This window comes from Notolabrus celidotus, chromosome 9 (genome assembly GCF_009762535.1).
Source record: "Notolabrus celidotus isolate fNotCel1 chromosome 9, fNotCel1.pri, whole genome shotgun sequence".
NCBI lineage: Eukaryota > Metazoa > Chordata > Actinopteri > Labriformes > Labridae > Notolabrus > Notolabrus celidotus.
The window spans coordinates 34874028-34900168 of NC_048280.1; the positions used below are offsets into that span (position 1 = coordinate 34874028).

The 26141-nt window shown below is 40.7% G+C and overlaps 1 protein-coding gene across 1 annotated transcript; it reads left to right on the top strand.

Annotated features, from left to right (window-relative positions):
• On the top strand, positions 1–23308 carry traf2a (Tnf receptor-associated factor 2a). Its single transcript, XM_034692660.1, has 10 exons — positions 1–468; positions 3655–3733; positions 4159–4257; positions 6623–6784; positions 8724–8798; positions 8934–9008; positions 15495–15983; positions 17805–17982; positions 18952–19100; positions 22727–23308. The coding sequence occupies exons 1-10, from the start codon at positions 278–280 to the stop codon at positions 22943–22945; spliced, it is 1716 nt and encodes a 571-aa protein (XP_034548551.1). The 5' UTR covers positions 1–277; the 3' UTR covers positions 22946–23308.
• The last annotated feature ends 2833 nt before the right edge of the window (positions 23309–26141 follow it).

Consider the following 26141-nt stretch of genomic DNA (forward strand, 5'->3'; position numbering starts at 1 on the left):
CTGCTCTGCGGCTTGCGACACCTAGCGGTAGACGTGGAGGCTTTCACCTGAAACATCCTCAGCTGTCACTTTATCACATGAACACGCCTGCTGCTGATATCGGCCTCTGGAATGCAAAGATACAGCAGAGTCATGCTTTCCTAACACAAGCAGGAATGTGAATATAAAAGATGGCCACACAGCAATGATCTGCTGCGGGAGATTCTGCTTTCAGCTGTATTTGCTGTCTTGAACACACCCCTGCTGAGCACCCCGATATTATTGTTGAAGGGGAATAATGGCTGCACAGTCTGAGCCGTCTCCACCATCTTCCCTGGAAGGAAACAAACCGGGCTTCCCAAAGAAAATCCTCGCCAACAACCTGGAAGACAAACATCTGTGCAACTCGTGTCAGAAGGTGCTGAGGAGGCCTCTGCAGGCTCAATGTGGGCATCGCTTCTGCTCCTTCTGCTTCAACAAAACAGTGAGGTGAGTGTCATGGTGGCTAGGAGAGCTAAGCTAGATGTGCAGAGCACCACCAGTCCCCCTCCACAGATCCTCCAATTTAGTCCCTTCGTGCTCGGGGGCTCAGGTGTTGCATGCACGAGCACAAAATAAAGCTGCAGAATTAAAAAGTGCATATTGAAGAGTTCGGGCTGCATGCATTTCATCAATCCCCTCCCCATGCTGGTGAATCCATGAGATGTGGGATGGTTTGTGAAAGTGTCCTTACAGTGACACCCTGTTATAACCTCCTCTGAGTCTGAGCAGGGTCAGTGCTGCAACACAACATGATGAGGCAGCCTTTCCTTATCATGCAGGGGGTTTATCTTTAACCAAATAACCAAATAATGAACATTATATTCACATGAACATCAACTGGGATACAAATGACAGCAAGACTTACCTGAGAAACCAAAGTAACAGAAGCTGTATTGTGTTTACAAAACTATACTAGAATAACATATAATGTGTGAGAATTATTTGCTATATAATATTATGCTATATTACATTATTATTGTTTAGGGGAGAACAAGGTTGGTTGTCACACGGGTTGGTTGGCACACTCATTATATCTTGCCACTGTGTCTCAAATTGGGGTATGGACATTTCCAGAATTAGGATCAGAGCTCACCTACATAGTCTTCTCTGGAGTAAGACAGCTGAACTTGAGGTGAGAGGGCTTTTTGTGTTTTTCATGTCAAATTGTAAATATTCATCTCCTCAGTATTTTTCTTCTAGGCTTTTAAACGATGGGTTTATAACAAAACAAGTGTTACCCTTACAAAGTGTGAGGGGAAAGCTATAGTTTAGATTTGTATTAGCTAGCTAACTAGTTGTTAGATGGGTGTTAGCCTTGATGCTAGCAAAATAATCCAGTTTGGGTTGGTCGTCACATTCTCTTTGGGGTTGGTTGTCACATGTAACAACCAACCCCTATGTTGGCAAAATCATGCATGGTGAAATGAGTTGGAGTGCACAGACCCTACATTTGCCATCACTGTAACTCAGACAGTGACTGCATGTAGCCTAGTTGAGTCGGCCATTCTTGTTAGGCCTATTTATTATGTTCTTAATGTTGTTATATAGGCTGGCCTAAAGATGTGTTTCCTGTTCATGGTCCTCACTCATTTTATGTTAAAATGCATTAAGTTATGTAGGCCTATCACTTGTCAGTGCAATTCAACTTTCAAATTTAGTTCTGCCTTCTTGCCTTTTTTAAAAGATTTTTCCCATTAAAATACCATTGTGACAACCAACCCCATAGTGTGTGACAACCAACCCCATAGTGTGTGACAACCAACCCCATAGTGTGTGACAACCAACCCCATAGTGTGACAACCAACCCCATAGTGTGTGACAACCAACCTCATAGTGTGTGACAACCAACCCCATAGTGTGTGACAACCAACCCCATAGTGTGTGACAACCAACCCCATAGTGTGACAACCAACCCCATAGTGTGTGACAACCAACCCCATAGTGTGTAACAACCAACCCCATAGTGTGTGACAACAAAACCCCATAGTGTTTGACAACCAACCCCATAGTGTGTGACAACCAACCCCATAGTGTGTGACAACCAACCCCATAGTGTGTGACAACCAACCCCAACCAGCCCCATAGTGCGTGACAACCAACCCCATAGTGTGTGACAACCAACCCCAACCAGCCCCATAGTGCCTGACATCCAACCCCATAGTGTGTGACAACCAACCCCATAGTGTGTGACAACCAACCCCATAGTGTGACAACCAACCCCATAGTGTGTGACAACCAACCCCAACCAACCCCATAGTGTGTGACAACCAACCCCATAGTGTGTGACAACCATCCCCATAGTGTGTGACAACCAACCCCATAGTGTGTGACAACCAACCCCAACCAACCCCATAGTGTGTGACAACCAACCCCATAGTGTGTGACAACCAATCCTATAGTGTGTGACAACCATCCCCATAGTGTGTGACAACCATCCCCATAGTGTGTGACAACCATCCCCATAGTGTGTGACAACCATCCCCATAGTGTGTGACAACCATCCCCATAGTGTGTGACAACCATCCCTGTGATGGGGTTGGTTGTCACAATGTGTCAGAGTGTCTTTGATAGTTAATTGCCTCTTTGTTACAATGAGATGGAAAATGAGAGGGATACACATTTCAAGCCAACACCTTAAGCTTCAATTTAATGTAGGAATGACCATTGAAAGATGGAACAGTAAAAAGTGTGACAACCAACCCCGTTCTCCCCTACTACAGCTTATGGTCATATTACATACCCATATTTATTAAATATATTGCTCAATATGTCATTACCAAACCATAATCACACCATGTCAACCTGTCACTATACTGAAACATTTTTAATACTGCCTGTAATTACTTCCATTTAATCCATTTGTAACATTGTATATATCTGAATTGTATTCTATCTTTGTTTATCTAGTTTTATTTTTACTTATTTTATTTTACTAGTTGGAACTTTTTCTTGATTGTACTTATGTTTGGGTTGCGTCAACAACTGGATTTCCCCCCCAGGTATCAATAAAGTAATATCTTACCTGAATTAGAGGTGGGCGATATGGCCTCAAAATGATATCAAGATATTCCAAGAAAATTTGCAATAACGATGTATCAGGATATTTACCATCAGAGCTTTAACTTTTTTGTCCACCTGTCACTGATTCTTGTGGATTCCTAAACCTATCAGTTACTCATTCTTTTTGCTGGTCATTTTTTGAAACAAATAACATTATGTAATGGCCATAGACTGTATGAAATATGGACGTAGTATCCATGATGTCGGAGATCCCATGCCCAACCCCTCCAAAGGAACACTAAGATACTGAAACTCTCCTGATAGCAGTAATTGACATACACTCCTGTTTCTATGAACTCTTATTTGATCAGGAGGGATTTGGGTGGGCTGCAAAACTGAGAACCCTTCCTGGATAAATACATTTGTGTGAATCTTGAATCTTAAATCTTGAATCTTCGTGTGATGTTCAAAGCTTTGTTCTCATTTTTCCACAGGGTCAAAGGTGAATCAGATAGACTTTTTCAGCATTTGTATGAGTGCATGGTGATATGAAGTATGTACAGTATGTGACACATGGTAGATGGTACAGTATTTATTCTAACAGTTCAAACATTTGTCTATCCCTCTCTCCAGCTCCGGGCCTCAGAAATGCAGCGCCTGTATTAAAGAAGACTTGTTTGAAGAGCCCACCTCAATTCTGAAGCAAGGTGGTGTAAGTCAATTTTATAACCTACATGTCATGGACTTTAGCTGCGAAGTTTCTTGACAGACTGAGGAGGCGGACACGTGGAGCAGACTTCCACCAGGTCTGGTATTTTTGGGGTTGCAGTTGATGAGCGCCAACTTTCTTTTAGAGAGTAAAACCCTGACAGTGATCCTGAGAGTCAGCAGTGTGACAACGTTTCAGTGTTTGAGTTTCAATCCAATGTCTTGAAGTATTGAGCCAACACAAGTTAAAGCTTGGAGCAGCTAGGATGCTCGTATGTGCTGGAGAAATTAGAGCCAGGATGGAGAAGTGAGCTCCAGCCTCCTGACCTGCAGTAAAATGATGCACAGCGTTTGTAACAGTATCCCTGGAACTGTAACTGAAGACACAAACACGTTGTTACTGACAACAACCTCTGCTTCTCTGTGCAGGCTTTCCCTGACAACGCAGCACGGAGAGAGGTGGAGGCTTTGGCAGCTGTCTGTCCAAATGAAGGATGCACTTGGACGGGAACGATCAAAGAATTTGAGGTGCGAATGAAAGCAAAGCATGCTGGGAGATGATGACACACTCTAAGTCAAATGTCAGTGAGGTTTAGAAAGAAGCGAAGGTGTGTTAGTTTGCTCTGACTGCTACTGACTGACTGCAGAGTGGTGTGTGTGTGTGTGTGTGTGTGTGTGAGCGCACCTGCACTAGTTGTATGTACCGTCATAAATAGTCTCCTTGCGAACTCAAACATTTGAATTGAAGATTTTATTAAATTAAATTATGGAATGAAGTCTCTTATCCTTCACCACAGTGACCCCAGCTTCAAAATAACCAATTCATCTGAGCTTCAAATGAATAATTCAGGACTTTCAGATCTATGTTTTGTGCACATGACCTTAAAAGATGCTTAAAAACATACAGTATATAGGATGCTTAGAAACACATAGAAATGCTTAACTCAACTCAACTCAACTCATCGCAACTTTATTTATAAAGCACTTTAAAACAACCACAGCCGGAACAGAGTGCTGTACATAAATAGACAAACAACACAGGCATAAAAACAATTAAAACACAGGATAATAAAACAATAAAAAACAAACTATTAAACACTAATGCAGGGTTGAAAGCCAAGGAATAAAAATGGGTTTTAAGACGAGTTTTAAAAATGGACAGTGAGGAGGCTTGTCTAATGCAACAGAAATAGCTCTATCCCCTCTGAGCTTCCATTTTGCCCTCGATACCTCCAGGAGCAGCAGATCAGCTGACCTGAGGCACCGAGCAGGAGCGTAGGGGTGAAGGAGCTCAGAGAGGTAAGGCGGGGCAAGATCATTTAAAGATTTAAAAACAATTGAAAGAATCTTAAAATGGACTCTAAAGTGCACAGGTAGCCAGTGGAGGGAGGCCAGGATCGGAGTAATGTGCTCCCTCTTACGAACTCCAGTTAAGAGGCGAGCGGCTGCATTTTGCACCAACTGGAGACGTGCGAGGGAGGACTGACTGACTCCAATATACTGTGAATTACAGTAATCTAGCCGAGACGTAATAAAAGCATGGATTACTGTCTCAAAGTGCTGCTGTGCAAGAAAAGGCTTCACATTTGCCAGCTGCATAAGCTGAAAAAAGCTGGACTTCACTACAGAGCTAATTTGACGCTCCAATTTAAAATCACTGTCCACTGTTAACATAATGCAATATTCTTATACACATTTATAAGAGGCTTATAAAGAGGAATAAGATGATTATTAACTTATAAAAAACGCTTATAAACACATTATGCTTTTAAACATGTTTAAAGTGTTGATAAATATATATATATAAGATGCTTATTAACGTATATACAATGCTTATAAACATTTATTGATTGCTTATAAACATAAATAAAAGCTCAAGCATATATACAAAGCTTATTAATAAATATAAAAAGCTTTTAAACAAATAAGATATTTATAAACGTAAATATAAAATGTAATGTTTATAAATATAAGATGCTTATTAACATAAATAATACACTTATAAATATATATAAACTGCTTATAAACATTTATAAAAGGCTAATAAACATATAAAAAGTGCTTATAAATACATATAAAATGCTTATATGAATATGTAAAATGTCAATAAACATATGTACAATGTATAAAATGCTTATAAACATATAAGATGCTTATAAACATAAACAAAATGCATTTAAACATATATTACATGCTTTTAAACATATTTAATGTTTAGAAACCTGTATGAAATGCTTATAAACACATTTAAAGTGCTTTTAAACATTTGTTAAGTGCTTATAAACATGTATGAATTGCTTATGAACATATAAACACATGAAATGCTTATAAACATATATAATGTACTTTTAAACATATTTGAAATACTTATGTATAATTATGTAAATGCTTATAAACATATATTAAGTGTTTATTAACATATATACAATGCTTATAAACATAAACAAAGTGCTTAGAAACATACATTAGTCTATATAAGTGTTAATAAAAGCATGAATAACGTGTACTATTGCTGAAAAGACACGTGTACTCTTTACAAACTTGTTTACTATTATAAATGTGTTTATTTGTAAGAAACCTTTAAAAGTCAAGTTAATTTTAATAAACATCTTATTAACATGTTTTTAATAAGGGCCCATACATGTATTATTGTTAATAATGCTTTTATTAACGTGTGTTTCTTTTTTTTTTTTTTTTTTTTTTAGGGTTTCATAGATTTTACTGTAATGATGACTTTTACTTCACAATCAGGCTTTTATCCAGATGTCGAATTCATGTTTAGATATTCAAACCAAACACTACTTTCCGTAGCTTCATCATCTGCCGGAGTTAATAAGATAAACATTAAGACTACAGAGAAAGAGGTTTTAAAGTTGATTCTGTTCTCCCTCAGGCCAGCCATGAAGGTAACTGTGACTTCATGATCATTCTGTGTCCGTCCTGCAAAGAGCTGATGAGAGCCAACGAACAGGAGCGCCACAACGAGAGAGAGTGTCCAGAGAGAACGCTCAACTGCAAGTACTGCAAAGAGCCTTTCCTGTTAAAGAACATCAAGGTCAGAATAATCCAACGCTGCTCCAGAACTGTGTCAGTGTATAACTTTACTTATTGCATTGTTTTATGGTGATGTTTATAACCTCACTATCACCTTTCATAGATACAAACGTTCTGATCAAGGTCGAGGAGATATGTGATGCAAAGATACTGCATGAATCAGAATCAGAATCAGCTTTATTCGCCAAGTATGCTTGAACAAACAAGGAATTTGACTTTAGTAAACTGTGCTCTCTTTGTACAAGGCATAAGAATAGGAATAAGTGCAAGGGTTTGATGCATGAAAGTCATCAATCAATCAATCAATTAATCAGTCAATCAGTCAATCAATCAATCTTTATTTGTATAGCGTCAAATCCCAATAAATGTTCTCCTCAGACTCTTTCCAAACAGAGCAGGTCTAGACCGTACTCTATGTTCTATTATTAACAAAGACCCAACATCAAGACAGGATAAGATCCAGTCCCATCTTACATACAGGACTCAGTCTGATCTCATCTTAATCCACCATGAGCAGAGCACTTTGCAGCATTTAGCAAGTTACAGTGGCAAGGACAAACTTCCTTTAACAGGCAGAAACCTCCAGCAGGACCAGACTCATGTTAGACACACATCTGCTGAGACCTACCGTGTTGGAGAGAGGGACAGAGGGAGATGAAGAGAGAGAGAGAGATGATAGTGGGGAGATGGATAATAGTTATAATTGTTGTAGCAGCTGGAATCTGGCACGTCCACAGCAGCAGAGATCCAGAGGAACCTACGAGACAAGGGAGCTCAGGGACTCCAGAAAGGTCTAAGAAAAGAGAAAAGAGAGGGAGACCAGAAGAAAGAAAAGAGGAGAATGAATGGTGAAGGAATGACAGAAGGAAAGGACCGGAAGAGAAAAGGAGACATAAAGGATGAAGAAACATGGAAAGAAAGAAGATTGTAATGAAAGAAGGGAAGAATGAAAGAAAGAATGAATAATGGAAAGGAAGAAAGAAAGAAAGAATGAATAATGGAAAGAAAGAAAGAAAGAAGAATTGAAAGAAAGAAACAAACAAACGAAGAATAATGGAAAGAATGAAAGAAAGAAAGAAAGAAAGAAAGAAGGAATAATGGAAAGAATGAAAGAAAGAAGATTGGAAAGAAAGAAAGAAAGAAAGAAAGAATGAATAATGGAAAGAAAGAAGAATTGAAAGAAAGAAAGAAAGAAAGAAAGAAAGAAAGAAAGAAAGAAAGAAAGAAAGAAAGAATGAATGAATGAATAAATAATGGAAAGAAGGAAAGAAAGAAGAATGGAGAGAAAGAAAGAAAGAATGAATAATGGAAAGAAAGAAAGAAAGAAAGAAAGAAGAATTGAAAGAAAGTCAATCAGTCAATCAATCAATCTTTATTTGTATAGCGTCAAATCCCAATAAATGTTCTCCTCAGACTCTTTCCAAACAGAGCAGGTCTAGACCGTACTCTATGTTCTATTATTAACAAAAACCCAACATCAGGACCGGATAAGATCCAGTCCCATCTTACAGACAGGACTCAGTCTGATCTCATCTTAATCCACCATGAGCAGAGCACTTTGCAGCATTTAGCAAGCTACAGTGGCAAGGACAAACTTCCTTTAACAGGCAGAAACCTCCAGCAGGACCAGACTCATGTTAGACACACATCTGCCTCGTTTAGAGCTTTGGTAATCTTTAAAAATCTGTGTCCGGATGATCCAAGATGAATTATCCATGAATTGAACTGGTTCCAGACGATCTTGTCGCAAACTTTAAAAAAAATCTCCAAACGTCTAAGAACAAAGCTCTTGGTCATGTCTTCATTTTTTATCTTGATTCTTAATTTGTTGTTAAAAAAAAAAGGCAAGAAAGGCGACGTAGGCTGAGTGTAGGTAATAGTTTGATAGCGTGATATCTCTTTTGTTGTTGACTAACTTCATTCCCGTTTTTTTTTTAAAGGCTCATGATGAAATCTGTCCGAAGTACCCGATGATCTGTGAAGGTTGTGCAAAGAAAAAGATTCCCCGAGAGAAGGTATCTCATATATTTGTCTTCAAACGATTTCTCTCATAATTCTGTTAAACTGATCTCATTTGTCATTTAGCTAAAGATCAAATAACATAAACTAAACATCATTAGCTTCTTTCATTTTTTTGTTTTGTTTTGCAGTATGTGGACCATATTAAGTTCTGCAGTAAATTTAAAGCACCATGCAGATTTCATGTTGTTGGCTGCGATACGTCTGTAAGTAGACATTTTTGTCATAATTTGCTGTATGTGTAACAGTGGCTCATGTAATAACTACTGGATCATGTGACGACACAGCAAATTAACCAAAAGCACCAATCAGTGGATAGAAAGAGTTAAGGTGCATTTCGACCAAGAGTTCTGGGGTCTTTTAGCCCCCAGAACTACTTTCCCCTGAACTAAAAGGTTCCTGTGCCCCCATTGTTGTCTGCGTTTCGACCACGGACTGAAGTCCCGGGTAGATTGTGTAAATCAGGCCAGTGACGTATGGAGAAAAAGAAAGTAAATGCACTACACCACCAGACCAGTAAAGGGCAGTAAAACAAAGAGGAATGCCATTCATCACAGATGACACCATAGAAGCAGACGGACAGGCAGGTATCATTATGAGCAACACAACAGTTAGCCTTTTAGCATGAAGAGACTCAGCTGGTCTGTTTTAGATGGTGCTATATTTCATCACAGATGGATTCACTGAATCAACACGTGAGAGGAGATAAGCGCGAGTAGCAAAGACGTTTCAACACGGCTTTAAAATCCTTTTGAACTCAAAAAGCCGTGGCAGAGATCGACCGGTGTTTTGGTTTAAACAGCGACCCTGTTAACTGGAGACTTTCAGCCGGATGCATCCCTCATAAACGTCTTTAGACGATCATTAAATATCTGATGAGGATATTGAATCTTAAAACTCCTTCTGCGTTTCAACAGCTGTGTAAACTCCACAAACACTGTTACATTCAGCTGAAGGTCTCCAGTTTACAGGGCCACTTTTAAAACCGGAACACCGGGAGAGACACATTCACGGTGGGCTGAGAGAAGACTACTGTTACAAGCTGCTAAATCAAGAGAATCACAGCTTCTTCTTTTGAAAAGTACACACACATACAAAAAAGATAGAACAAATAAAAACTAATGAAAGAAAGAGAAATCAAGTGAATCACAGATGTGTGTGATGTTATTGTGGACGGAGGGCAGAATAAAAACACTGAGGTTAATCTACCAATCAGAGATGTTCAGCATTGCAGGCCCTGCCCCCTGAAAGTCCCGGGACCTTTGAAAAGTACTACCCCCCTAGCAGGGGCTTTTCAAGGGGGAGATTATCTACCCCTGAACTAAATTTAGACCCTGGGTCCCCCGGTCAAAACGCACGTGGTTCAGGGGTAAAGTTCCTGCGGTCGAAAAGCGCCTTAATGTAGGATGACATCATAAGAGAATCCTCTTCACTGTGTCTCAGACCTCCTTTGTTTGCCGAGAGGTCACATGACTCAGCAGTTATCACAGTATTGGTTGCTTCATGCCTGTAAATGAATCCTGTGTTGTTGAGTATGAAGCCTGAGTGTTGCCTGCACACTGTCTGCTGCAGCCTCTCCTCGCTGCACTGCTTCCTTCAGCTCCATGCTCTGGTTCAAGTTAATCTGGCTTTCTATCCTCAGCATGTTCTGCACTCATCACTCAGTTTCACAGTTTATAGTTTATGGGACTCTGATAACATCAAACCACAGCACCGGGGCCAGAAGAAACAGATCCAGAAACTTTGCTGACTTCATCTCAACTTAAAGGTGCAGTGTGTAGAAAAGGGAATATTAGCAACATCTAGTGGTCAGATTCTAAAATGAACCCCTCTGTTCCTAACCCTGCGCATCACATAAGTAATGGATGCTGTGGAGAACCAGAAGCCCCCATCGATAATAGCAATTAGATATTTGACATTGTGTTGTGTTGCCATTAGACAAAAGAACAAAAGACATTATTAAACCGTGGGCATAAACGTTTGCTTTGTGAGCAGGCGGCACATACGGAAACATTTCTTTCCATACCAATACAATTTCTATTTTTTTTTAACTTTTTATTTGCTTTTTTCCCAATATTGACAAACATAAAGCTCAACAAATTATACACAAACAAACATACATATAGTAAGGGGCGCCTTCTCAATATCTACATTGTTGTTTTCTGAAGTCTTTCCACACAGCAGGTATCACCACCTGTCTTTTTATTCTGGTAATCACTCCATTTATTCCAGCATTGATCATGGCTCCATGCTTTAGTCCGCAGGTAATGTGTCAGTTTTTCCATGGAATATATTTCTTCCACTATGGCCAACCCCTGTGCTGGACTTGGAGGATCACTTTTCAATCAGTTTCTAGTAACAGCCTTTTTACAGGCAAGAATCAAGATTTTAAAAAGGTAGATATCCTCTTTAGGGATCAAGTCATTAGGGATCATGCCCAGATACTCAATCCGGGGGTCTCTGGGGATCTTGTAACACAGAATATCTTCCAAACACCTAATAACACTATCCCAGAATGTTTTCAATTTTACACACAACCAGAAAATAGGTGAGTGATTTTTATTTTTTTTTTAGATATATTTTTGTTAGGGTTTTCTGCCTTATACATCACTCAAAAAGTGCATGTTACCCAGTTTTATATTTTTACAGACAAACAAGAACACATCATACAATGGCAACCACTAGAGTCCAATCCAATGTGTTGTGAAATGTTATCTTAAACATAAGAAAGCAGGAAGGACTCATGAATTACAAAGAAAATAGGATACATAAAATAAGTAAATAAAATAATAATAATAATAAAAAATGATAAATAAATGAATAAATAGTTAATAAATAAATAAATAAATAAATAGTTAATAAATAAATGGATAAATAAATTGTTAATAAATAAATAAATAAAAATTTAATTTAAAATTAAAATTAAATCAAATAAAAAGTATCTCTTACAAAGAAAATCTTAAAATGAATTTTTACAACTAGGCCTATGAAACATGTATTACATTAGTCCTCAAGAGAGGGAATAGAATTTACAAATGACAGAAAAGGGCCCCAGGTCTTTTTAAAATGATCTGAACAACCTCTAGAACTGTACTTAATTTTCTCTAAATAGAGGAAGGACATTAGGTCTTCTAGCCAGGAATTCTCAGATGGCGGTTTAGGATCCTTCCATTGTAGAAGAATGCATCTGCGGGCCACAAGAGAGGCAAAAGCAATGATATTTCTTTCCCTGACAGAAAAGCGAGTTAAGTCCTCGGGGGCACCAAAGATTGAGATTAAGGGACTGGGTGGTACAGGTTTACAAAAAACTTTTGATAGAGCATCTGTCGCACAGTTCACTTGTGTTAGCTTAACTTTAGAGAGGTGAGTCCTGTGTAAAACCTTAAACTGTATCAATGTAAGACTCGCACAGGGAGATGTAGCATTGACTCTTTCCAGAGCCCTCTGCCACCACTCAGTCTCGAAAGTGGTGCCTGGCTCTTTCTCCCAAGTATCTCTAACAGTTAGTGGGGGTGATAGTGACGTGATTAACTTGACCAACATTAAAGTAATCCTGCAGGTTTTGGGATAAGATAAGATTGTATCAACAAGAGAACCAATACAATTTAAAACTACTCAAGGCAGGTTATTCTCTTACCTGTCCAGCGGACAACAGGCAACCTCTGCGTCGTCCATCAATCATAACTCTGTCATTAAAGACTTCAACCCTGGAAAAGCAGCAGATTCATGTTTATGTGATTACTAATATCTGGGGTCCTACATTTGTCAATTTTCTGCTATCATACAGTTATATCAATACAAAACAACAACAACAACAACAACAACAACAACAACAACAACAACAGCGGCTCTCTTTCTCTGCTTCTCTGCCTATCTCCCAGCACGTGAATTTCTGGATCAGAAACTTCAGCACAGAGTAACAGAACGTGTTGTGATCTGTTTTGTCAGTTCTGAGCTGCTGTAGAAACATGATGGCAGCCTCCGTCAGGAGACCTGCTCCTTTTGTAAACATACATACTAATTCTTAGTGTAATAAAATTAAATTAAAACCGCAAGCGGTGGTGCCTGATGTGCACTACCACCTGATGTAAGCCACCGCCTCATATACGCCACAGCCTGATGTGCTGGGTTAGGAAGGTGCTTTAAAGGGGATGAGTGGCCAATGATTGTGGCCCATTTTTGTGAGATTGTGAGCATTTTAAAGCCCCCAAAATCCATTTCCTGCTTATGGCGAGACATTAGAGTTTGACGCGCCCCCATTTTTTATATTTTGCAAACGTTTTCTGACAACTTTTACTCGTCAATATGTCTACTTTGGTTTGTGCCTTGTTGGGATTGGATTGGAGAAAAACCCTAGGACTAGATCTCTTTACTGCATACCCTGCAAATCAGATTTCTGCGCTTCCTGTTGGGATTTCACAATGACGCCCTCAGACTTTTTTGAAGCTCTTGGGATGGTAGGTATGCAAAAAAAATTCAGGAATGTAGGTGAAAGTAGCTTTGAGGGACTTGCCTTTCAAGTCTCTAGGGGGCGCTATGGAGCAATATGGCCAAAAAGCAATGAATTCCTCAATTTTACGCCATGACTGACTTTGGGACAAATTTTGGTGAGTTTTGGTCCACGTTGAGGCATGCAAATTTGTCTTTGAAGCGGCGGAAGAATGCTAGCCATCCTTCGGGATACAATAGGGCCTCGCCGCCACTGCGTGTCAGTGCTCAGGCCCTAACTGTAGTTTTATAGAGGTGGTTTTATACACTTGTTTTACCATGTTTATAAATATGAAATCCCATTTCCATCAAATCTACACACTGCACCTTTAAGACCTTTTAACGTCTTATACATTAACATCTGACTTATACAGTGAAAGTAGAAGTAAGGTTGAAAGTCATCAAAACTTTCCAACTCCCCTGATAACTTGTCTCTCGACGGGCAGTGTTTCAAAAAACTATCAACAATCGATTCTGCAGAACTCCCCTACAGCCATCGTGCACCACTGATCCTCCGTCAGAGGAGCTGGTGATTGCTCCTGCAGCAGAGTTCAGGGTCTGGCAGAAGGAGGACTCATGAGCACTCTTCTTTAGTTCTAAAGAGTCTTCTGAACCTGTAGTCCCAAAACTCACACAGCTCCCCTCAGAGGCACAAACAGTTTTTATATCTTTGATCTGTTTCTGGAAAAGACTCTTGAGGTGTGACCTCTGTGGAAATCTCTCTCTCAACTTAAAGCACCGGCTGCAGATTTATTAAAGTTTTAAAACTTCTCAAAGCTTTGAATTCTTTCCCCGGTCAGATCACTGTTTCAGAGTGAAAACATGAACTCGTACGGAGGGATCAATCAGAAGGTCCCGTCACAGATTCTGAAAAAGTTCCAGGTCCCGTATGCACGTCCAGCCATTACACAAACGGGACCATTAGTCTTAATGTACCGTTATGGAACGGCCCATTTGGGCGTAGCGTTAGCCGCATGCATGACTGCAAATAAATCAACCGATTAACTAATTGCGCCATGAAAGTGAGGCTGGTGCAAAACGTCATATGTCCAGGGAACCTCCTGGAAAACCCTGATCCAACAAATTCAAACTGAGCATGCTTACTACACATAAACAACAATAAACATGGCGAGCGGTACCGCTGTGACTGAGAGAAGATCAAGAAGAAACTATTTTCAGCAAATGAACAAACAGCTGTTATCAGCAAGTCAATCGTCAAAGATCAGACTTTTCCAAAGGATTAGTTTGATCCCTAAATATCCGTTGTCTTCTCATATTTGGTCTTAAACGGTAACACATAAGCACGATGTCCTCCATCCTTTAAACAGCCTAACAGGTGAGGTAATCCTGCCGTTAGCACCTGTAATGGTGGGGTCTACCACCATTAAATGTAATGCTTTGTTGGGGCGTTAATCTGGCTCATGCAGACCGCTAACCGACTTTTTTTCACCATTAGTACAAACCCAAACGTTTCATCGCTAATGGCTGGACGTGCATACGGGCCCAGGTCTGGACTTTGATTCAGTCACTCTGAGATGTTACCTCTAACGCCTCTTATATGTGGCTTGGGGCTTTACTTTTGGTATTTCATCTCGCTCGGCTCAAAGTGAGGCCGCCACAAAAAAGGCTCCCCCTGGTGGCTGGCTGCAGTATAGGTCAAAAACTCTGTCCCCCCCATTCATTTTAATGGGGCTGCAGTCAAACTTAAAAAAATAAATACACATGGTACGAATGTTTCTCACATCCGTATGCTGTGGTGATATGTAGTTAGTATTTGAGTGTTTTGTGTTCAAGGCCTCTTTTTTCTGAAGAGTTTCTTGTTTGTTAGTTATTAGAGGTTAAAAAACAGGGTTTTACTTCTGGGTTTGCTTTGATTGACAGCTGCCGTAGAGAGAAACTGTGTAGGACCTCAGGACGGTACGCTGTAGGGGCGGAGCTTGATCTGTAAAGTTTGAAGACGATCGAAGGAGCAGACTCTTACAAGGCGTGATGAGATAAAAGCATGTCAAATAGTCTCTGTGTCTTGAAAAGTTCAAACAGACTGAATTTGAGAAATATTTCTGAGGTGGTGGTAATATCTTTCCTGACAAATTTTAATTTCTTCTTCTCTGGCAGGGTTTCTCACACATGATCAAAATGTGTTTCCTGTGAGTGTTCAGTGGATGAGCACTCCTGTTTAACCTCTGAATGTGTATCTGCTCAAGGTGGAGAAAGAGAAGATCCACGACCACGAGCGGCAGTGTTCTTATGAGCACCTCAACCTGCTCCTCCACTTCATCATGGGCATCAAGGTGAGCCTGGAGAGCCTGCAGCCCCAGAGTCTGGAGGTGGCCAGCCACAAGCTGCAGGAGCTCCACCAGTCCCTGAGAGACCTGGAGCTGAAGATGAGCCAGCTGGGTGGGGGTGGGGGTGGTGCGGCTCCCGTGCAGGGTGCCTGTGCCCCGACCCTGGCCACCTCCTTTACCCCCCTGCCCAGTGCCATGGGCGCCGCCCTGGAGCTGCAGCTTCAGAGTGAGAAGACCAAGGTAGCCGAGCTGAGCCGACGCTGCCAGGAGCTGGAGCTCAAAGTCAGCACGTTCGAGAACATCGTCTGTGTCCTCAATCGAGAGATGGAGCGCTCGTGCACCACCATGGAGGCTTATAACCGCCAACACCGCCTAGACCAGGACAAGATCGAGATCCTCAACAACAAGGTGACTACACTGCTTCACTCCCTCTAAGCTTTACATGTAATTTAAGTTAGAATATTTGAATGCAGAGAACAAAGCAACAGAGTTTTTAGTATGGGAGGTAGAACCTTCAGTTATCAGGTCCCTCTCCTTTCATCTACCAGCCAGGGTCTGGGAGGCAGACACCCTCTCTACTTTTAATAGTAGGCTACAAACTTTCCTTTTTGATAAAGCTTATAGTTAGAGCTGGATCAGGCTTGGACCAGCTCTTAGTTATGCTGCTATAGGCTTAGACTGACACACTGGGATCCTGTCTTTCCCTCTCTCTCCTCTCTCTGCCTGTCTCTTACTTTAACTCTTCCTGTCCCATTAAAGTTACTAACCATAGACCTTTCTGGAGTCCCTGAGCTCCCTTGTATCGTAGGTTCCCCTGGATCTCTGCAGTAGATTCTTTTTTTGGGTCTGTCATTCATCCTTTCTTTCTTTCTTTCTTTCTTTCTTTCTTCTTTCTTTCTTTCTTTCTTTCTATTCTTTCTTTCTTTTCTTTCTTTCTTTCTTTCTTTCTTTCTTTCTATTCTTTACTTATTTCTTTCTTTCTATTCTGTACTTCTTTATTTTCTTTCTTTCTTTCAGTCTTTCAGTCTTTTTTTCTTTCATTCCTTCCTTCTTCCTTTATTTCTTTCTGTCATTCTTTCTTTCAGTCTTTTTTCCTTTCATTCCTTCTTTCTTTCATTCTTTCTTTCTTTCTTTCTTTCTTTTTTCCTTTCATTCCTTCTTTCTATCATTCTTTCTTTCTTTCTTTCTTTTTTCCTTTCATTCCTTCTTTCTTTCTTTCTTTCTTTCTTTCTTTCTTTCTTTCAGTCTTTTTCCTTTCATTCTTTCTTTCTTTCAGTCTTTTTTCCTTTTATTCCTTCTTTCATTCCTTTCTTTCTTTCTTTCTTTCTTTCTTTCTTTCTTTCTTTCTTTCTTTCGTTCTGTCTTTCTCTCTTTTCTTCTTTCTTTCTTTCTTTCTTACTCTCTTTGTTCTTTCCATGTTTCTTCATCCTTTGTCTCCTTTTCTTATCCAGTCATTTCCTCATTTATTCTCCTCTTTTTCTTTCTTCTGGTCTCCCTCTCTTTTCTCTTTTCTTAGACCTTTCTGGAGTCCCTGAGCTCCCTTGTCTCGTAGGTTCCTCTGGATCTCTGCTGCTGTGGACATGCCAGACTCCAGCTGCTACAACTACTACTATCCGTCTCCCTACTATCATCTCTCTCTCTCTCTTCATCTCCCTCTATCCCTCTCTCCAACAAGGTCTCAGCAGATGTGTGTCTAACATGAGTCTGGTCCTGCTGGAGGTTTCTGCCTGTTAAAGGAAGTTTGTCCTTGCCACTGTAACTTGCTAAATGCTGCAAAGTGCTCTGCTCATGGTGGATTAAGATGAGATCAGACTGAGTCCTGTCTGTAGGATGGGACTGGATCTGATCCTGTCTTGATGTTGAGTCTTGGTTGATAATAGAACATAGAGTACGGTCTAGACCTGCTCTGTTTGGAACGAGTCTGAGAAGAACATTAGTTGGGATTGATTGATTGAAACTCAGTTCACAGCCATTGACAACATTCATATCCCGATACAGAGCTGTTGGTGTGACCTGGTGAGTCACATTGGAACTATGGTCATTTTAAATCATCTTCTGTGAGTCCTGCAGGCCGCATCATGTCCAAGACGTCATGTGAAGTAACAAATGTGAACCTGTTCACAGGTCTTCTCAGCCCTTCATCATCTGCTCTGTGAAAGATTAAAGATGTGGCTTTGTTCCATTCCTGTGTAAAGTGAAGTGTCTTGCTCACTTGTTGCTGTGCTGCAGGTTCGTCAGCTGGAGAGGACGGTGAGTCTGAGGGATCTGTCCATCGTGGAGATGGACGGTAAGATGAGGGAAATGTCTGCAGCAACGTACGACGGCATCTTTGTGTGGAAGATCTCTGATTTCACCAAGAAGAGACAGGACGCTGTGGCCGGCCGGGCTCCTGCCATGTTCTCTCCAGGTAAAAGCTTCACAGTTACCTCTTTTCGACTAACGCAAACCGGGTTGTATTTGCGGGCTGGTGCTCGCGCTGGTTCGGAGCTGGCTGAACTCGCAAACCAACACAGCTCCCGTTTGTTTTTCCGCCAGCTTGAGCCCGTGGAAGAGGCACGTCTTGATGTCAGATTTAAATGAGCACTTTTCCCAGCAGCGTTAGCAGCTTGTCTCCTCGGCCGACCTCTGCCTTGCCTTGGAATCCATTAGTCTCTTTTAGTTTTTTGCTGCAGGACAATGGCGGAAACACGTTTGGTTTGTGTTTTTGATCACGGCAACCCCACCCCCCTCCCCCTGACGTAAGCAGTTTGTGGTTCTAGACCAGCAAAGGGTTGGAGCCGCTCGGGAACCGGTTTCCCCGCTCTGGAACCGGTTTTCCCCGGCCAGGAACCGGTTAACTCGCAGTTGAAACACGAAAAAACGGTTTTCAATTGAGCGCTGGCTCCAAACCGGCCCTGAAACTGCCTTGGTTGAAAAGGGGTAACACAGACTGAGTAATAATTTGGTTCTTCCCAGTGGCGGTTCTGGGGAGGGGCCAACAGCCCCCCCCCTCCACACCAAACAAATATTATACAATAAAAAAAGCTTCGGTATTGCTCCCATGATACAAGCGGAACACATGCGTGTGGCACTTGGTTCCAGTCCCTTAAAGCGCTAAGGGACTCATGTTGAGTGTAAACAGCCAAACAGCTGCTGTCAGTCTGCATGTTGATCTAGTACACAGTAGTATATATGTCTAGTATATAGGGATGCACTGATGTTTTGCCAGTTTGTTCTCAGCTGGTCCTCGCCCTTCTCAGTCTCTTTTGTCAGGGTTGAATGTGTCCCTCTGACAACACCCTTGGCCCCAGCTTGGCCCCCCCAGTAAAATTGGTCTAGAACCGCCACTGGTTGTTCCCGCCACATTTTCACCCTCTATGTTCTGTTCCATTTCCAGCCTTCTACACCAGTAAATACGGCTACAAGATGTGCCTGAGAATCTACCTGAACGGCGATGGTACGGGCCGCGGCACCCACCTGTCTCTGTTCTTCGTGGTGATGAGAGGACACAGCGACGCACTCCTCAAGTGGCCTTTCAACCAGAAGGTAACGATCAGTTTGATCAGAGACGCAGACAATCTTCTTGAGAGTGATTTCATAACATCACTGCCCAACCCTGCTCATCATGTTAAACTAAAAATAAACATGTACTCTTTTGTTGGATGAGCCAGCAGAGTCGAGTCATGGTTCAGAGATGTGTATCTACATTTAAGCTTAAAGTCGACATCTCTTGAATCTTTGTTCCTGTAAAGGTAACACAGCTGGTCTCTGTAGATAACTCACTCCGTCTGACACCAACCATCTGGCCGTCTTTTAAGCATTAAAGAATCATTAGAAACAGAAACTATGGATGCTGTTGTTGATGGTTTTGTATAGGGGTGTAATGATTCCTCTACTACATCGATGTATCGATTTATATTCCTATGATCCGACTACATCGATCTGTGATCGGCAAGTCTGCCTTCCGGACGACATATATCGATCTAACATCGTTTTAAAAGTTAATAAATCGATTGTGTCTATACTAGGAAACAACGCATTAGATTTAAGCACGGCAGACTTTATATGGATGTTTGTTTTAAAGACGTTAAACGTTAATCAATTCAGGCTGCCTGTCTGTGATGTCATCGCCACGCCAGCAGACAACAAAACATAGCATGGTGGATGGCAGAGGAGAAGCCGGCGAGTGAGAAATGATCAAGCCACCATTGCAGTCCAGCGTGTGGAAACACTTTGGCTTTTGCAAAGACAGAGATGTTCTAAATAAGTCGCTCGCTGTTTGTAGGATATGTAAAGGTCAAGTAAAGATACCACGGCAACACCACTAATCTATCCAACCACCTACTAAGGCGCCATGGGATTTCACACAACGCCAACCGTCCAGGCACCTCTTGCAGCGTTCATCAAGGTAACATCAGCTCTGCAGAAGCCTCAGGCCTCTCCAGCATGGTTAGTCAGAGACTAGGGCTGGGTATCACCAGGTCCCTCCCGATACGATATTATCACGATATTTTGCCCACGATAACGATACTTCTGGGATAATCGATATATTGCAAGAAATATCATCACGATATACATCACGATATCTGTGTCACTGAAGAAATTCAGAATTTATTGACTGCACTGAATCCATTTCAAAGGAATTCCAAACATTGTCATACAAAGTATCTACTGCACATGTGCAGTAGATACTTTGTATACTTGTATCTATCAGAGGCCCTTAATAGAGGCCCTCAATAGGCAACCCCGGGCCGCATCCAGCCCACCATCCACCTATTTGTGGCCCCCAAACTGTTATTCCTTCACTATGTGTTTTGGTCGGGTCAGCACGTGTATACCACAACTTGTCTCCATGGCAACGATACGCAGACAGCATGTTACTGGGTCACTTAGAGTTCACCGCTGCGACTGCAGTTTTTAACTTTCACTTTTGTTTTTGGATCAGTTCACAAAGTGGCACTTTGCCAGCTGTAGGCCAGTTGGCTTACAGAGACGTTAGCATTAGCGTCGTGAACCGCCCTCTCCTCCACTGTAAGCTCTGCGAACTCTTTATCAAGTGTTGTTCCATTGTCAGTATAGAAATAGCTGAAGTGGGCCCAGACTTTAGATCTGAAATTGGACGGTGCATATTTAAGGTGTTTTTCTCTGCTGTTTGCTAATCCTCCGCCTTGCACCATTTTCTTTTTCTTCTTCTTTTTATTTCCTTTCAAAGAGTACTCCACCGCAGCACCCACTCTTATTCATGCTAAGCGCCATCATGTGGAGGCTTGAAGTAGTGACTCTGTAAATCAAAATTGTAGCAGGCTCTTGTGAGAGAATCTGTTTAGAACGGCTGGATGTTTATTGTTTAAATATCCATATTTGGCACCAGTGTATCGATAACGTATGGCAAGACGAAATATCGCGATATATGGTAGTATTGATATTTTGGCACACCCCTAGCAGAGACTAGGCCAAAAACATCACAGCAACTACAGGAGTCCAGGACTGTCCAGTATCAAGGTATTTATCTCACAGTCACACTGGTTGAATTTTTGTCTAAATAGTTACTGAATGGATTTCAAGTCACTGAATCGTTTTGGATTGTATCGTTCTAAATGAACCAATATCGTCCTTTAATCGTATCGGCAACAACGAATCATGATACGGATCCAATCGTTGTTAAAAAGAATCGTTACACCCCTACTCTTGTTGCTTTGTGTCCCAGAGAGGTGTCAATATTAATCATTCTGTTTCATAACCAGCTTAAAACTCCTTACTAGAGCTTTAAAAATATTTGTTCATCACTTTGGGAAGGTAATTTTTTTGTTAGTGTGTCAAGACTTTTCAACCAGCCATGCTTCCACTTTTGCACCATGACCTTTTGTGATATCGCAATGACAAACATACAGCAGTAACATAACATTGTGGATGACAAAAAGAAATGAATAAAGAGGGTGTTCTGAATGTTCAGCTTTGAAGCACTGCCAGATGGTTCTCTGGACAAGACCAAAGTTACCTGCATTTACTGTCGATGTGACGGAGACGCATGGACAATGCGTCTGTTGTTGTGATGCCTGAGCTCGATCACTTTGTGTTGAGCTGCTTAAAAGAACAGGATGTTTAGTTAGTTGGATATTACATGGAGGTAGTGTAACGCCGTGGCTTGTTTAATCTCTTTGGAACTGTTAAACTTCAACAGCGTTAACTAGAATCTTAATTGATTATACTTAGTGGGGAAGAAAGAGCACAGGACAACTTCTGCTGTGCGTCGTGATGCCTTTAATGACTCTTCCTCAACATAGGACAACAGCACATCGAACACGTGACACCTTCACTTCAACTCAAAACTATATCACCCTGAGCAACCATAAAGAGGCAGTGCAATATATGAAATAGAAGTATTTGGAACTTCATTAAAGAACTCAATGATACAAATACTTAGACAAAAATAAATCTCATCTTACTGTAGTATTACTAAGTAATGTTACATTCAGGTCAAAATGCCCTTTCAGCATATTTTTTGAGCATGCAGTACCTTTGATGTTGTGTGGCGATTGTTCTAGACAGTATTTATCATTGTTTTGGATTGCTGCAATAATAATAAACATACATCTGCATAAAGCAAGCGTATTTGTCCACTCCCATGTTGATAAGAGTATTAAAAACTTGTAAAGTATCCCTTTAAGGTCCATGTAGAACAGATAAAAAGTGTGTGATCAATTTGAGATTAATCAGCAGTTAACTATGGACATCATACGATTAATCGCAATTAAATATTTTAATGGATTGACAGCCCTAATTGAAATAAATGTAATGATGGATTATATGAATTTATGAATTCTGAATATATGAATTAATACAAAAAACAGATGAGTCTTTATCATTGAAGTGGTTTACTTTTGATGCATTGTGTTTCTGATCACTTAAAAAAATACGTACAATATAAAAATACAAAAATCACTTAGGAATAAATCAGCTGAGAGCATGATGTGTTTTTATATTTAGTTTGACATTTAAATTTTAGTCCCTTTTTTTATGTATCATATCAACCTTTCCAGTGATCCGTCGTTACTTCTGTCAACACAGTTAATCACGTCACCACGTCCATCCTGCTGTAGACTGTAACTGCACTTGTTTGTAAGCTCCAGTGTTCCCAGATCAGTAAGGCTCCTCCTGCCATGTGTGCCCAGGTCACCCTCATGCTGCTGGACCAGAACAACAGGGAGCACATCATCGACGCCTTCCGGCCCGACATCTCATCTTCGTCCTTCCAGAGGCCGGTCAGTGATATGAACATTGCCAGCGGGTGTCCGCTCTTCTGTCCGCTCTCGAAGCTGGACTCCAAAAACTCCTACATACGCGATGACACCATCTTCATCAAGGCCATCGTAGACCTCACGGGGCTCTAGTTCAGCCGTGAGGGCGTAAACACAAGCCTGCATTTTGGTCGCTTCAGCAGTTTGATTCACCTTTAGGCTTTGTTTCCTCCAGAATCTGACACTTCTTCTTCAGGTCTGAGTAATACTTCTGGAGGGATGTTATGCTTGTAAACTAAGCAGTCAACATGTTCAGTTTGATAAGACATGGATGGATCCACATTGATTCCTTAAATGGTCTGTGGACTGCTCCTTTAAGGCCTTCAGTTTGGTCTTCTTGGTTCGTTAAATTGAGTTAAAAGTTCCAATATATGAGCAAAAGATGGAATCTGTAATGTGCTGCGTCTTTCTTGAATAAAAGTATTGCCATGGTGAGGATTTAGGCAGTGACAGTAACACCCTGCTTTGCGGTCTAATCTGTCCCACATGGAGACATCATTTACAAATTGAACATCCCGCTGTATCGAAGAAGACTTAAAACAATAACTAGGGTTGCGAAAATAATTTTTAAAGTTGGAAACTTTCCATGGGAAATAACGTGAATAAGGTAGCAATTGACTAAATTGAAGGTTGGCTCTTAATAGGGAACTTAAATATAGTTGGGGAAAATATATTTTAGCATAATTCTGACTAAAACAACCAGATTTCATGCAAGCACAGTAGAATATCTATGGCAGGGGTCAGCAACCTGCAGCTCTGGAGCCTTATGCTGTGGCTCCTTGTGGCTTTGGAAAATAAATGATGAGTAATCAATTTAAGTGTATTCTATTTTTGTTCATTAGTTTTTTTAATTGTAATTATACATTTGAAGATTATTGTGAACGTGTAACATTAAAATAAAAAGCAGCTTTATTTTTTAAAGGTGACATATCACACTTTTTTCATCAATATATATTGGTCTAAGAGGTCCCCAAAACATGTCTTTAAAGTTTATGCTCAAAAAAACACTTTGAAGTAAGATTTTGGCATGCCTGAAAAACCCTCTTCTTCAGTCCTCCTCAGAACACTCTGTTTTCTCTCTGACCACGCCCCCTCAGGAAGTGGATGTGGCCTCGGCTGTCCAGCACGTTGATCTAATGTTTACATGTTGGCTGAATATACACGGCTGCTCACAGATAGCGTTACTTCAACCCTCTGAATCTGATCCAGAATCTGATCCTGACGGAGAGGCGCCTGCAGCAGGACCTTTCTGAACCATTGGTCACAGATTTAGTGTTTCTTGTTGTTTTATCTATCAGTATGTAGACGTGTGTCTTGGTACACAGCTACGAACATGTAGCTATGTGGCTATGCTAATTAGCGCTAGCACTTATCCATGATAAGTAAAAATCATCCACTAGATCTTCAAATCTGCAGACGTGGGGAGTAAAACCGACCTTTGCCAGAAAGGCAGCAGGAACTTTTATGAAGGATTGGTCACAGATTCTGTTACTTGTTGTTTTATTTGTTAGTATGTAGACGTGTGTCTTGGTACACAGCTACAGCTACAGCTACAGCTACGAACATGTAGCTGTGTAGCTATGCTTACAAGCGCTAGCGCTTTTCCATGAAAAATAAAAATCATCCACTAGATCTTCAAATCTGCAGACGTGGGGAGTAAAACCGACCTTTGTGTTTATTAAGACAGCCTACAACTAGCATGCCTCCCTCCTAAGCTCCTTGTTAGCACACATGTGTGCAGGGAATGAAAAACAGAGGAGGGGTTGAGTTGTATTTTATACAGTCTATGGGCTGAACAAGCTCAGAGCTCTGACTCCGTTACAGACCGGATATTGTTGTGACGTAACAAAAACACTGAAGTCTGAAACGGCTGGTTTCACACACATTTACAGAAAGGTGGAGAAATCAGAACAGGGGCAGAATGGATTCTTTTCATTCTCAGGAGGTTTGTAGACATGCCAGGGACACATATTTCAGGTAGAGTACCATTAAAAAGTCCATTTTGCATGATATGTCACCTTTAAATTGTTTTGTCGCTAAAAATATGCATCACAATCTTCGAAATTCCCACTGGCGGGTCTCACACATCGGCACTTATACTTTTCAGATATGTATTTTATAATGTTCATTGAAATAGTGCGCTTTTAAAAATATAAAATTCAATTTAGGTCAACACTCGGCTACACAAAGGATGACGGCACACAGCAATTTTGTTTTGTAGATGGATAATTTAAGTTTGGCTTTTAATGACATAAACCTTCCCAGCGTGTTTCCCCCCCCCCAGAGTTTAAAATGTCCAAAATGTTTTCTTTGCATACAGAATTAAAAATTCATTTTCCCTGTAGCACTTCATCGATTTCATAAGCAACACACTATAGTTCTTTATACATAGAATAAAGGTAGAAAAACAATATACTGTTATCTTCATTTTAGATGTAAAAAAGGATTTGCAGCTCCCAGTGTTTTCTTTATTGTGGAAACTGGTCCGAATGGCTCTTGGAGTGTTAAAGGTTGCTGACCCCGGAGCTATGCTTATCCTCTATCACATGCACATAGCAGACTGCTTACTATTGAGACCACGCCCCCTACATGCACTGTGCATTCCTCCATCACATGCACAGAGCATTTCTACTTTGGATGGATGTCTGCTTATAACAAAACAAATATTTATGCTTGGATATGATACCTTTACATTAAATTACCCTCAATTCCCATAAATTCCCATGAAGAGTTTCCAATTTAGAATATTTCCAAAATTCCCCAGCTTGACTTCCCATGAAAATTTACCGGAAACTTTCCACCCCTTTGCAGCCCTAACAATAACTCCATTGCGAAAATGTTCCCTGAGGTGTTAAATCAGCGGAGAAGAAGAAGAAGAAGAAGAAGTGTCACTTCCTGGTTGCCTCTCCATGTCACGCAGTGGAGACGCCCCCTGCCTGTCAAAGGAGAGAATGCAGGTTTTGAGGCCCTTCAGCACTGACTTCACTTTTGAAAGCAAGAGGCTTGATTCATTCTAAACAGTCTATGAGTTTACACTAATATTACCTGTAGTTTTAGGTTGTTGTAAAATATATGAGGACCATTATCATTGAGCACATGAAGCCTTGGATGTGATTGTATTCTGCTGCTTTAAAAAAAAAAAGAAACCTGGACCTTAACTTGTCGCTAACATATCCGGTATTAATCCCTCTGAATGGTTGAGTTAGAGACGAACGTGGGGCTGAACACGTCGTAAATTATGACTTCTTGTTGTGGCAAACATTTAAGTAAGCTTTTGTTTATATCACTA

What these genes read in the sequence shown, in the direction of transcription:
- traf2a (XM_034692660.1), top strand. Translation starts at nt 278, where the DNA reads ATGGCTGCACAGTCTGAGCCGTCTCCACCATCTTCCCTGGAAGGAAAC. An exon ending in TCCTGTTAAAGAACATCAAG is followed by an intron (nt 6,785 to 8,723) that starts GTCAGAATAATC and finishes TTTTTTTTAAAG; the next exon opens with GCTCATGATGAAATCTGTCC. An exon ending in TCCTGCCATGTTCTCTCCAG is followed by an intron (nt 17,983 to 18,951) that starts GTAAAAGCTTCA and finishes TTCCATTTCCAG; the next exon opens with CCTTCTACACCAGTAAATAC.